Genomic DNA, 14,512 nt, shown 5'->3' with positions numbered 1-14,512 from the left:
ACAGGGGGAGGGGGGCTTATGTGGCACTGGGGGTATATGTGGCACTGGGGGGGTATATGTGTACCTGACACATGGGGGGGCTATATTTGGCACTGGGGGCATGTGAGTACCTGGCACTGTGGGGGAATATCTGGCACTGGGGGCATATGTGGCACTGGGAGAGCACAGCCCTAGCAACAAGCACTACCCCATAGCAATGAGCATGACACCCAGTGCATGAAACCCCTGGCAACGAGCATGACACCAAGTGCATGAAACCCCTGGCAACGTGGGTAATTCCAAGTTGATCGCAGCAGGATTTTTGATAGCAATTGGGCAAAACCATGTGCACTGCAGGGGAGGCAGATATAACATGTGCAGAAAGAGTTAGATTTGGGTGGGTTATTTTATTTCTGTGCAGGGTAAATACTGGCTGCTTTATTTTTACACTGCAAATTAGATTGCAGATTGAACACACCCCACCCAAATCTAACTCTCTCTGCACATGTTATATCTGCCTCCCCTGCAGTGCACATGGTTTTGCCCAACTGCTAACAAAAATCCTGCTGCGATCAACTTGGAATTACCCCCAACGAGCATGACACCCTGAGCATGAAAATCCCTGGCAACGAGCAGGTAATTTAAAAGTAATTAGAAGCCTTACTGTAGGACTTAATGTGTAATGGGCATTACGGTGTGTGGCATAATGTATCACGGATATTGCGGTGTGTGTCATAATGTGTCACAGGCATTATGGTGTGTGGCATACTATATCACGGGCATTGTGGTATGTGGTATAATGTCTCAGGGGCATTGCAGTGTGGCATAATGTATAACGGGCATTGCGGTGCGTGGCATAGGGTATAACGGGCATTGCAGTATGTGTCACAGGCATTACGGTGTATGGTATACTATATCACGGGCATTGTGATATGTGGTATAATGTCTCAGGGTCATTGCAGTGTGTGGCATAATGTATCACGGACATTGCGGTGTGTGTCATAATGTGTCAGGCATTACGGTGTGTTGTATACTATATCACGAGCATTGTGGTATGTGGTATAATGTCTCAGGGTCATTGCGGTGTGTGTCATAATGTGTCACAGACATTGTATGTGCTATAATGTATCAGGGGCATTGCAGTGTGTAGCATAATGTATAACGGGCATTGTGATTCCTGTCATAATGTGTCACAGGCATTACGGTGTGTGGCATAATGTGTCGGGGGCATTACGGTGTGTGCATTATTGTGTGTGGCATAATGTCTAAGGGCCATTGCAGTATGTGGCATAATGTATACTGGGCATTACTATAAGGAGGAAAAATGACAAATAATGTAAGGGGCATGAATCAGGATTATTTTTCTTTCCTGTGGTGGCTAACGTCTGGGCGTACAGGTTGCAAAACTGGGGTATGAGGTAGTCTTTTCCAGCAATGCCATGCCCCTTTATGCAAAACCACGCCCATTTCAATGAAGGCACGCCCCTTTTTTGCGGCACGCGCATGTTTATCCCTTTACTAGTGCCAATTATGGGGGATGGGGGGGGGGGGGGGGGGGGGGGCGCCGAATAATTTTTTGGCTTGGGGGAGAAAAATTTCTAGTTATGCCACTGATGCCATTTTAATTTGGCTGGAAATTATAAGTTGGGCCAACATCGCCACAGTGTGTACCTAACTTGAGGCAGTTAAGCTGAAGTATGGGCCAAAGACATTCCTCCAACAACATGTCAAACATCATCTTTTCTGAGCCTCTCAGAAGATACACAGGCTGCCCTATCAGCTTTCTGCTTTAATTATCCTAATGCTTGCTCCCATCACCAGAGATTTGTAGGTGAGCCCTCTCTTTACTTCAACCTACTTATAAACAGATAAATGGTGCAGATACATTTTATGGGACCATATTGGACAGTATGTCTGTCAAATATAATGGACTATCTGTGATGGTCAAAATAAAGGGAACCAATAAACTGGGGCTCTGTCTCACAACCTGCCATATGGGGGCGTTGTCAACCTGTATAACAGAAGAATTTTTTGCAGAACTTTTGTCTTTCTTATGGCAAAATGATGGTTGCCAGATGGTTGTTCCACAATACTCGAGGTTTCATTGGAAATCCCCATTTATAGAAACTATTTATTTACAACACAGGAAGGTGATATAACAAGTGACAAATCAAAAGCAGAAACCAGGGAACATCAACACCTTCTATTCAGGTTTTTGCATTTTATAGATAAATAGCAGGACAGGAGAAATGTAAATAGAAGGAATAACACAAGTGGACTAGAGGGGGCAAGGGGGGAAAGGAGAAACTCTAACTGACGATAACAGAAGGAAGAGAAAGCGAATGAAGTGAATACACAAGAGTGGGTTTCAGATAGAGGGAGTAACAAGCTTCTAATAAGCATCAGATTCTTTGAATACCAGCCAACCAAAACAGCTTTCTTATCCAATAAGACCAAGGTGATATCCTCCATGGACATGTAATAGTCCAATTTGCAAATCTACAACAGACAGAGGTGAGGGAGATTTCCATTTGGCAGGGACAAGTGCGTTGGATACTGAAGCGCTGCAGAAGAGACTTCTTGTAGGCACAATGTGGATGGGGAGCAATATTTAAGATCCAGAAGTTTGCAGGGTTTATAACACCATCCACTAAGAACGCCTCGGTGACCACAATAACCTGTTGCCAAAATAATTTATTGTTAGAGAAATCCCACCAGGGCCAGATTAAAGTTTGTTGGGGCCCAAGAGCAACTAATTTATGGGGGCCCCTCCCAAAAAAAGTGTTAATAAAATATGCTGGAGATGTTAATAGACAGTATATATAAATACTCCCAGAACCACAACTGTATTAAAGACTCACACTCACAGTATTAAAGTTGTTCACAGTACTCCACAGAGAAACCCCTATTCACATATGCCACACAGCCCCCATGTTGGTGATGTAGCTATTTGTGTTGGTGCGCCTGGGCGATCTCCCCAGCTCTGCTGTTAATCCAGCGCTATAGCCCACCAAATGTGCCAAAGGTACCCAGGGGACTGACCATAGTGCCAAAAAGACATTGGGCAGGACGGGGGAACATCATGGATAGAACGTTAGGATACCTATACCTCCTAGTGAGTACGCTATATTGCGTATGCAGGATGGAAATCCCCATGTGTACATATAACATCTATCTTCCGAAATACCTAGGCAGATGCCCAACTCTTGGAGATTGTTGCTGGATCGATCTGTAAACAACTGCATTCTACATTCTTCTCCACAGTTATTCTACTGTTCTCATAGTTATCTTTTATCAGATGAAAATTAAGCCATAGTAAAAATATCTCTGAGCTTCATTTCTGCTACTAGCTGGTGGTCAAAGGGCATCAAACCCATTGTGCATACACTAATGACTTGTCACTGTCTGTATCTGACACAATTAGGGTATGGGGGTTGGCTGGACTGCATACTCTAATTTCAAACATAATAAGTACTACCGTGCGGTATCTGTATGTATATTGTACACTTAATGGTGAAACTCCTTCTGTCTGGACTAGCACCCCACCCACCTACCCTTAGGTGATTTTAATTATTGTATGGTGCTTGTGTAGCAGTCAATACATTAGAATGACACTATGAAAGATAAACTATAGATTTATCTAATGTGTCAGTATTAGGAATGTTAGGAACCCACCTGATAAAGATTACCTTGCTGTGGTAGGTGGGCATACATTTGTGGCCAAACGTGCTAAGAAACCTTATTGTTACTCCATGTTAAATTGTAGAGTTTATTATAATTGTTCTGATTATTAGTATTCTTAGTGCTTAAAGTGTGCACCTACCTTTTTTTTCTGTGAGGAACAATGTGTTCTCTATATTCTGCAGTTCTGCGCATTCACCTATGTTGTCAGTGCTGATCTTCATCTCATTATTAGCCCTCAGTTACTGTATGCAGCAGCTCTTCCATAGCTTGTAGGGCGATAGCCATAATCCTTTATGTCTATCCTTTGGTGTGGCTAGTTGGCGTCTCCTGTTCTTTTTCTGCGAGGTCCCATTTTGGCCGGGATCCGGTCTTTAGGTCGACAGTTACTAGGTTGACACTATCTAGGTCGACAGTAACTAGGTCGACAGGGTTTCTAGGTCAACAGGGTCTCTAGGTCGACATGTTCTAGGTCGACAGGTCAAAAGGTCGACGCGAGTTTTTCACTATGTTTTTCTTTTTTTTAACCTTTTCATACTTAACGATCCATGTGGACTACGATTGGAACGGTAATCTGTGCTGAGCGAAGCGGTAGCGGAGCGAGGAACCTTGCCCGAACCATGGCATGTGAAGCAAGCCATGCGACGGGACACGGTGCACTAATTGGGGTTCCCGGTCACTCTACGAAGAAAACGACACCAAAAAAACATTAAAAGCTCATGTCGACCTAGACCACGTCGACCTAAAGACCCTGTCGACCTAGAGACCCTCTTGACCTAGTTACTGTCGACTAATAGTGATTGACCTAAACACTGTCGACCTAGTTACTATCTACCTTCCATACCACACCCATTTTGGCCACCTGCCCTTCTTAGATGAAAATACTGTGTAACAGGTTTCAGTGTATTATTGTTTCATTCTGGAGGCATTTCTGCTCGCCAGTGTTCCCCAGTGAGTATAATACAATTCTGTTTTCTTCTTGGCCCCTTAGCAAATGTGATACATAGGGGTAAGTTTACTAAGATGGGAGTTCTGTTTCAGATGGGATGTTGCCCATAGCAACCAATCAGATTTTAGGTATTATCTTCTAGAAGATGTAAAATGAGAAGTAGAATCTGATCGGTTGCTATGGGCAACATCCCATCTTAAATAGAACTCCCATCTTAGTAAATTTACCCCATAGAGCTCCACTAGTATGCATCCAATTATATCCGGCATCTGGTCGTACACTGCAAGTTTTTAAAAATAAGCACAAACAATGCTTCAGAAAACATTATGAAGCTTAAGGGCTATTTTATTGCAATAATCTAGAAGTATTTTCTGGATCCTACTCATGTGTAGATGCCGGTAATTATATTTTAAGCAATTAGTGAACTCTTCACTAATGACCGTTTCTCCCTCTTATCAGTAGATGCTACAATGTACGCGCATTTTCTATTTAACGCCTTTGACCTGGACAGGACTGGTGCAATCCGATTTGAGGTAAGACCCTAAAAGGAAAAGAAGGATAGTATGGGGGGGGGGGGGGGTTGTGTGGAGTCCAGAAACGTGTGCCAGATAAATAAATGCAACCAGGGGCAGAGTTAGGGGGTCAGGTCGCCCCTAGGCACAACAGTAATGGCACACCCCTGCCTAGTTTTATCATTTCCATTGTTTGGTTATAGGCACTCATATGAAGATTGCCAATTTGATATAATAACTTATAAAAAGGAATCAACTATGACATTTTATTCTTAATTATGTATACATATTTACTAAGTAGGACAGCTTACTGGGGTAGTCTGTGCGTGTCCTTCCCGTTTACACTCCACTAAAGATGGTAAATGGTACAGTAGAGTGGAAATATTTAGTAGTTACTGATACATTTTGTACTGACAGTACTAAAACAAGCATCCAAGTGCCACCTACCCCCAACAAGTGGCGCCCCTAGGCACATACCTCTCTCACATGCCTTTTTTGCTTAATGGGAAATTCACCATTGAATGCACTATTACTGGATGTTCTGGATTGCTGTGTAGCTAACATAATGGCAGTGATTATGCTCTTAGCAGTGATAACTTTGAAAAAATAATTACGTAGAACCCAGAATTTTATTTTCTTACTGAAAAAAACTGTGAGTTTCTGCACACAAGGCTGCACTACCAGACAAGTTTACTAGCCCATCACGCAGCCATTTTTGAGGCACAAACAGCACACATACTAAGAAGACACATTTAACCCATGGGGAGCGCACTATAATGCCTGCTTCCTCCTCTCTTCTGCAGGATTTTGTAGTTGGATTGTCTATTCTATTACGAGGGAGTGTTCATGAAAAATTAAAATGGGCTTTCAATCTGTATGATATAAATAAGGATGGATACATCACTAAGGAGGTATGTCAGAGTTACTGTATTATGGGTAAAGGATACTACACTTACACCATATTTATTAAAGGGTCACTACGCTGAAAATACTACTTTGCTTATATAATAACATTCAAAAATACATTTGTAAAAAATATTTGTGATCATGGCAGAAATTAGAATTTCTCCACATGGGCCGATTATACAACGTGAGCGGTTTGGCCAGGCACAGAGTAGACAAACTAGAATTAGTTTCCACCCTGGGAACTGCAGCCTTTAAGAAAGGTCAGTGTAGATCCCACAGACACAGGTCAACAGGTGTCATCTTCTGCCATCATTATTACTGGCATTGTGCTTGACTTGAGATTGGGCCGATGGCTCAGTATTGGCTGCAATGAGATAGCGCAATATTGCACTAGCTTAGTTTTATGACACACAGTCAATTCTTGTCAGTGATCATATTGAGAACCTCTTCAGCCGTTTTGTGATCTTCTGAGTAAAATTACTGATGATAACTCAGTAAAATAGCCACAACTCAGTTGCATTGCTCATGGAAATTTAGTGTCAAACGTCTCAAGTTCTGTCAAAGTATGGAAACATTTACATATACTTCTGAATGTTATTAGTAAGCAGGTAACTAAACTGGCTGCATGCTAAATTCCAGGATTGTCTTGTCGGTCACACCTGAGTGCCCTAATGTCAGAGAAACAGAGCTGTCACTTTAATGGGCCCTACACACTGGGCGATAATACTGAAAGATATGAACGATCTAGTTCATTAATGAACGAGATACCGTTCATATCTTTCAGTGTGGAGGCACCAGCGATGAAAGATGCGCGGCCCCGTTCTCGTTCATTGCTGGTGCATGCAGTCGCCCGTCGCTTGTGCATGCAGGCCAATATGAACGAGATCGTCCATATTTGCCTGCACTGCTATGGAGCCGGGTGACAGAGGGAGTGAAGAAACTTCACTCCCCCCGTCACTGCCCCCCCACCACCAGGTTGGCCGTATCCGCCGTCGGGCAGCTCGGCGGCGGATCTGTCAGTGTGTAGGGCCCATAACTGTGTGTGTTATTACCCTAGTTTCACAATGGCATGTTCTCCTGAGTGGAAAATGCTGTTTTCAGAAACGCTCATGCTTTGAAATTAGTTTTAGTTAATGATATTAGAAAATGTTACTTAAATTAACATTTATACATGTATTTTTAATTTACAATTATGGAGCTTATGCACGTGTGCAGATGGCGTTTTGCACTGTGTTCTTCAGAACCAAGAGTACACAAGTACGGGTGATGCATCTACAGCTAATTTGTATTCAATCCTGCATCAGCCCCTATATACAGTATGTATATATTTTATAGCAGAAACTGTAGAACTGCACTCAAATAAAGACAACTTCTACCATAGCTAACATACTGATACCAGAAATCCTTTTCTTTTAACATCTTTAATAATATAGTATGCAATAAATATCACCCTATTTTTATACACATTACGATTATTATTTTTATTTTTTTAGTGTAGACAAGAATGAGGGAATTTAGGGGGACATTTACTAAGCAGTGATAAGAGCGGAGAAGTGAGCCAGTGGAGAAATTGCCCCATCAACCAATCAGCAGCTCTGTATCATTTTATAGTATGCAAATTATAGATGTTACTTCAGTGCTGATTGGTTGCCATGGGCAACTTCTCTACTGACTCACTTCTCTGCTCTTATCACTGCTTAGTAAATGTCCCCCTCAATTGTTTATGGGCACCCATAAGTAATGGGCGCCTGATGGTCAATATCCAATTGTTTTGGCGATGGGAATGACTGCCACAGACACCCATTATTTCTGCTCCACAATCCTGAGTTGGGCTCCTAGTACTTTGCACAGGTTTAACCTAGTACATGTGCAGAAAGTTATGGACACTGGCGGCTATCGGCAAAATACTGAATATCGCTCATTACTTATCGGGGCCCAAAACAACTGAATTCCCCCCAAAATGTGAGGCTGGTATGTGGAACTTTGGGACATGTAGAGTTTTTAATGGAAAATGTCTGTTTCACATCTAGGAGATGTTGGCCATAATGAAATCCATCTATGACATGATGGGTCGTTGCACTTATCCCATGTTACGAGAGGATGCCCCAATAGAGCATGTGGAGAGGTTTTTCCAGGTAATATTACAGTTCGAGTCACACTGAAAATATACGCATCACCTTTTCCCTGGCTGATGTTTCATATTGGACTATTCCACTTGTTTTACAGAAGATGGACAGAAACCACGACGGAGTTGTGACCATTGATGAGTTTTTGGAGACCTGTCAAAAGGTGTGTTGTGCGCTCTTGAGTCTTGACCATGTTTTTTCACTGATAGAAACAATAGAAAGATATCACATTGACAAACAGTAGCAATCACTTTCCAGTTTGCTTCTGGATTTCGCCAGTCAGTTGTAAATTACTATATTTATCAAAGCTCTGCTTCTGCCCCAACAGGATGAAAACATCATGAGGTCCATGCAACTGTTTGAGAACGTGATCTAGAAGAGGATGAAGCACTCCACCCATGCCAGCACTAGAACGGGCCCATCCGATGGAGGAAGCCACACTTGGATCACATCCACCACCCCTCTTGCTTGTGTCACAGTTAATGGATGGTGTAATCTCTCTCCCAGGGAACAGACGATCCTACTTACTGCCTGTTTGCACTGACCCTTCCTACTTCTCACCGTAACAAACTCACCTTTATAAGGACTGTTTTATATGATTAGAGTAACAAAAGCACATTATTCATCTCTGCAAGAGTCAGGATTCTTAAATCAGGGATTTTTACAGAAAGCCTCTCTTGCCTGAGACCGATGAGGGGGGGGGGGGGTGAAATGAAGAGGTATAACATTGCTTGTGCTGTACGCAGAGATCTGAAAAGCTGCCAAATCCCCGTCCCCTGAAAGCTGCACTTGCAAAAATGAGACAAAATGACCTCTATCTCTGCTATGGGGCTGCGTCTGTTTTACCCAGAGCACTCTGGGGCTAAAAGGGTTAAGAAGAGGTACAGATATGATCGTCATTTTGCTTTCATGTAACAACCTAAACGTTTAACACTATAGAGGGTTTGGCTCATGTTCTATACAAGGTCCCAATAGCAAAATAGGGTTAATTATCCAAAAAACAATTGTAGATTATTTTGAGGTATCATGGGTGATTATCTAAACTGTGCTTGGAATGAAGCTTGGTTAATGATCATGGAGAAAACTACTGTGGATGACACAAGAACCTGATTTTATTTGGGATACCTAACTCTCTGTGGGCCAAATTTATCAAGCCTTGGTGAGTGATAAATTGCACAGTGATAAAGTAACAGCCAATCAGCTCCTAACTGCCATGTTACAGGCTATGGGGCAGATGTATTAATCTGTAGAAGGCATAAGGAAGTGATAAACCAGTGACATGTGCAAGGTGATAAAGGCACCAGCCAATCAGATCCTAACTGTTAATTTACATATTGTAGCTGATTGGCTGGTGCCTTTATCACCTTGCACATATCACTGGTTTATCACTTCCTTATGCCTTCTCCAGGTTAAAACATCTGCCCCTATGTTTGAAAAATGACAGGAGCTGATTGGTTGGTAGTTTATCACCGTGCAATTTATCACTCTCCAAGGCTTGATAAATCTGGGCCAAAATTACGGTCCTGTCAGAGCAGACCTGTTTGTAGCCGTGTGAAGTTTCTGCAGTGTCTGGTAAAAAAAAAAAACAACATCATATTTATTATCCCCATTCCTAGAGTCCATGAAAGCTGGAGATGACACTGGATGACAATGCTGAAAAGTGATGATCAGTAAAAAGCTAGTGTTTTCCATGCTAGGAATTTGTTTTCTACTACTAAACAGCACTAGAGAAAAGAAATGTCAGAGAAATCTGGATTGGTTACTATGGGCTAGCCCCAGCTCTTTACTTTGCACCGCTTTTCAAAAATGTTCCCTATTGTGGCCATCAGAGCTGCAGTTTTCTTACAGAAGAATTCCTTAACTCTGTATTAGACAGTGCACAATAGAAAAGATCAACAATTTAGTTAATTACAATATACTGTATATTACTTTATGACAAATCTGATTTGCTCTTCCAGTGAGTTATTACTTTAACTTTCCATATTAGTACATACCTACCCATAGTCATTATTTAGGTAGAACTGGTCTGAAAGCAGGAAAGCAAGTCCGGCTTCATTGGAAAATGGTCGCGGACGAGCCGATTGGTGAGGATCACTTTGATCTTTCCTGGATAAATTTTGGGACATATGTCAGTATATTGCAACAAATGATAGCTTTATATATGGGCATATTGGCCTCTCTGAGACAGTGGGGGATGGAAGAAGGGGAGATATCAAGCCTTGGAGAGAGATAAAGTGGAGAATTTAACCAATCAGCTTCTGTCATTTATCTAGCACAGTATATGACAGATTCTGATTGGCTACATTTGTAACTTTTCCACTTCATCTATCTCCAAGGCTTGGTACATCTCCCCTTGGGCGAGTAAGAGAACTGACAAGGAGGAGTAACCATGAACATATTGTACCATTATGCCAGCCTGCAGCGGCCAGAGAAAGCCTGAAAGAATACTTTGGGAAAAGGAAGGATGTGGGTCATAAATTATTATCCGAATTCACAAAAATGGTCCTAATAGAGAACTAAGGGGGGAATTCAATTAAAGGCGAATCCGTTCTCCTGGCTGAATATGCGTGGCAGCTGCTGCGCTTTATGGTAGTGGGATCTCGTAAGAAAGTGTTCACTACCCTAAAGAGAGCACATTTGTGTAAATCAGACATTGAGCCATCTGGGTGAAGGGTGCGAGACGGGCTACCGTGGCCAGCATTTAAACACTGTGGCAACGGCAATTCGCACCCTTTGCCAGCAATTTAATTCCCCCTAAATATTTATCTAAAATGATCTAAATGAATTTCTCTCTACATAGCAAACAATGATTTTTTTTTTATATATTGTCCATTGTTTGTTTGTGATCCTTTTTTTGATCAGAATTATAGCAACATCAATCGGGATGTAGTTACTATCCCGGCGGTCGGGATCCCGGTAGTCAGAATACCGACGCTGGGATCCCGACTGCCGACGGCTGCACCCAGACTATTCCCACTCGGGGGTGTCCACGATACCCATAGAGTGGGAATAGAACCTGTGGTGAGCTCAGCGAGCCACTGAGCCCGCAAGGGTCTTTCTAGCGCTCGCCCCGCTGACGGTATTCTGGTGGCCAGGAACCTGGGGTCAGTATTCTGGCCTCCTGGATCCACACCACCGGTATTCCATTACCAACCCACATCAATCAGCTATCACAGTAAGCTGTATGCACCAGTGACGTGCGGTGGGGTGTGCACTGCCATTTATGCCTCTGCATGATTTTTTCTCATTTTCACCGTTGTCTTTAAAGGCTAATTCCACACTCAAACAGATAGCTATCAATAGCTTAGGCCCACATATACATACTTGCTAATATAAGGTGGTATCTGTCAACTTTAGTTCATATCTAACAAAGCCTGGTTTACAATTTATTTTCCTTGGGTAATGGACACTACTATACAGCCTGAGAACTGTCTCCCACTTAAAGCTCCATTTTTAGTTACCTTCTCTGCAACTGTTAGCTCGCAAACACTCACTAATGCAATAATGCTGAAGGCAACTCAGTGATGGTGTCACAGGAAAGAGACTGCTGCAGCGCTTGCTATGTTTCAGTGGAGATGGTGGGATGTGTAGCTTATTGATAAACAAAGGATATAACTCCCAATTTCCCACTGCGGGACAAAGCTGAGTGTGGGCGCGACTGTGCCACCAAAACCGGGCAGTTTGAAAATGTACAGGTGCTGATTATGAGTTGCATGCAGAGTGGCTGTAGTTGCGGGCAGCTGCGGAATCCTGTTTTAGTACTTTATGCTTATGCGAGTATCTGTTCTGCGGGGGATCATGCATGTGCAGTGGAAACCATTGCTGCCCACTGGATTTTATGCCAGCTGCCGCAACTGTTAGTAACTGCACTTGTACCAGCCCCATGCTACTAGGCAACTCTTCCTGTATGTACGACCCAAAATCACACATTGCTTTTGAGTCTCTCCTAGAATACTCCCCAAGGTGAAAGTGGTTCTGTATGATTGCTGTGCAGCCCACCCCTCTAGCCAAGTCGCATCCGACCCAGAATAGGACAGACATGCACAGAAATGCGTAAAGTTGCTTCTGCACATGTGCCATATGCAAATACTTGCCTTTTGCGTCAGTGAAGAATCAGACTCAGAATCAGTCCCACAGAGCTGAATTGCTGCCAGTATTACCCGAAGCTCCTGCAGAAACCTACTTCTAGTCTCACAATAATAAACCAAAAACATTGAGATATTTCCAGGACAGATAATATCACAGGCGGCGAGATGTAATGGAGTTCGAGTTCGCCCAACGTGGAGATGCCGGATGAACTTTGACATTTTTTTTAAAGGGGCAGTGATTTACAAAGCATAGTTTTGCCTTGTAAATGACTGCCCCTTTAAAAAAACATCCAAATCCGACCATCATCCCGCACATAGGGCGAACGTGGACCCCATTATATCCATCCCACCATATTTAAAGTGGAATTATCTTTACTACATACAGGAAATTAAACAGTGAAATTATCCTTTATGACACATATTCATAAATACTGATGCTCTATTCGTTGGTAATATAGACACGCCCACCTTAAAACTATTTTTGAAAGTGTCGCATGATCTACAAAGCTGCGTTAATGTTTTGTGAAGTTTATTTTTTTTAAGCGTAAAAACAATGTTAAAAATCTTATTCTTTGCCGTCATTTTTGTGAATTCAGATATATTGCTTTCATACATTAGGTTTTTTTTTATCTAATTTAGAATTTCTAAGGTAATAAATTGTCCCATCACTGAATAAGATGTGATGAATGGACAGGAGTAGGAACATTGGTATTATATATTGGAATGGTTTCTCCTGGGCACATACAATGCTACTCTATTTCTATCTACAGTACAAAAATGCTTTTATTCAGGGAGCTCTGGGGTAGATTGAAGAGAAGAAGAAACACGTCAGTCATTGATGATGATTATAAAATGATTTGACTATGGAGAAATGTCCCCTTACCCTAATTGTACTTGAATTGTATTTGTGTTTTATGCACTAAGAAGTGCAGCTAAAATAACAGAAATGTAGCATTAATTGATAATGATTGAAGGGTTAAAGCCACCATCTTCTTGCAGTAGATCACACATAATGATCAAGGTATGGGGCATCCTAGGGGGGATGGTACAGCAGAGCCTGCTTCACATGTCAACAAATTCTCACTCCGATACTTGTTTAGTAATATATTTACCTACCGTACAACAGCTTTTTGTGGGGGGGGGGTTTCTATACAATAATTTTTACTTGCCCTCATATTATATTTATCTTGTTCTAAATATTGTGACTTTTGTTCCATACAAACTTTTCTTACACATGTGCTACATACCCTGGTACAGGTTGAGTATCCCTTATCCAAAATGCTTGGGACCAGAAGTATATTGGATATGGGATTTTTCCGTATTTTGGAATAATTGCATACCATAATGAGATATCATGGCGATGGGGCCTAAGTCTAAGCACAGAATGCATTTATGTTACATATACACCTAATACACACAGCCTGAAGGTAATTTTAGAAAATATTTTTTATAACTTTGTGCATTAAACAAAGTGTGTGTACATTCACACAATTCATTTATGGTTCATATACACCTTATACACACAGCCTGAAAGTAATTTAATACAATATTTTTAATAACTTTGTGTATTAAACAAAGTTTGTGTACACTGAGCCATCAGAAAACAAAAGTTTCCCTAAGTCACTCTCACTCCAAAAATTCCGTATTTCGCAATATTCCGTATTTCGGAATATTTGGATATGGGATACTCAACCTGTATATATTTCTGGTTAGCTTGTTCATGAAACTCATAACTTCTCACACACGAACCAGGCCATGTGCAGGCCTTACTCCTTACATACTAACCAGGCCCCACACAGGTCTTACTCCATACATACTGTACTAAGGGTGTGGTTCATAGGGTCAACCCCACTTAGGTCGATAGTGTCTAAGTCAACCGTAACTAATTTGCCACTTAAAATAGGTCGACAAAAGCATTAGGTCGACATGAGCAAGGTCGCCATGAAAAAAGGTCGCCATGAGGTTTTAAAAAAAAAAAATTGGTGTTGTTTTCTTCGCAGAGTGACCAGGAACCCCATTTAGTGCACCGTGTCCCCTTGTATAGCTCGCTTCGCTCACCATGCTTCGGGCAAGGTGCCTCGCTCCGCTACGGCACAGGTTACCGTTCCCAATTGTAGTCCACGTGGATCGTGAAGTATGAAAAAGTAGAAAAAAAGAAAAAGTGAAAACCTCATGTCGACCTTTTGTCATGTTGAGCTAGAAACCATGTCAACCTAATACATGTCGACCAATAGTGGTCGACCTAGAGACCGGACACCCTGTACTAACCAG

General features: G+C 42.0%; 1 protein-coding gene across 5 annotated transcripts in view; it reads left to right on the top strand.

The window, feature by feature from the left end:
* KCNIP3 (potassium voltage-gated channel interacting protein 3) overlaps positions 1–9,348 on the top strand; it is a 246,861-nt gene extending 237,513 nt beyond the window's left edge. For 3 of the 5 annotated variants that reach the window (XM_063932044.1, XM_063932042.1, XM_063932045.1), the window contains 5 exons: positions 5,069–5,142; positions 5,925–6,032; positions 8,058–8,162; positions 8,254–8,316; positions 8,482–9,348. In XM_063932044.1, the coding sequence (XP_063788114.1) occupies positions 5,069–5,142; positions 5,925–6,032; positions 8,058–8,162; positions 8,254–8,316; positions 8,482–8,529 (398 nt within the window). In that variant the 3' untranslated portion in view covers positions 8,530–9,348. The remainder of the gene's footprint in view (positions 1–5,068; positions 5,143–5,924; positions 6,033–8,057; positions 8,163–8,253; positions 8,317–8,481) is intronic. The other 2 variants (XM_063932043.1, XM_063932046.1) reach the window with 1 other exon arrangement.
* Positions 9,349–14,512: the final 5,164 nt, after the last annotated feature.

This window comes from Pseudophryne corroboree, chromosome 6, assembly GCF_028390025.1.
Source record: "Pseudophryne corroboree isolate aPseCor3 chromosome 6, aPseCor3.hap2, whole genome shotgun sequence".
In the NCBI taxonomy this organism is placed as follows: domain Eukaryota; kingdom Metazoa; phylum Chordata; class Amphibia; order Anura; family Myobatrachidae; genus Pseudophryne; species Pseudophryne corroboree.
Note: the sequence above shows the minus strand (reverse complement) of the source record. Positions and strands in the feature narration are given on the sequence as shown.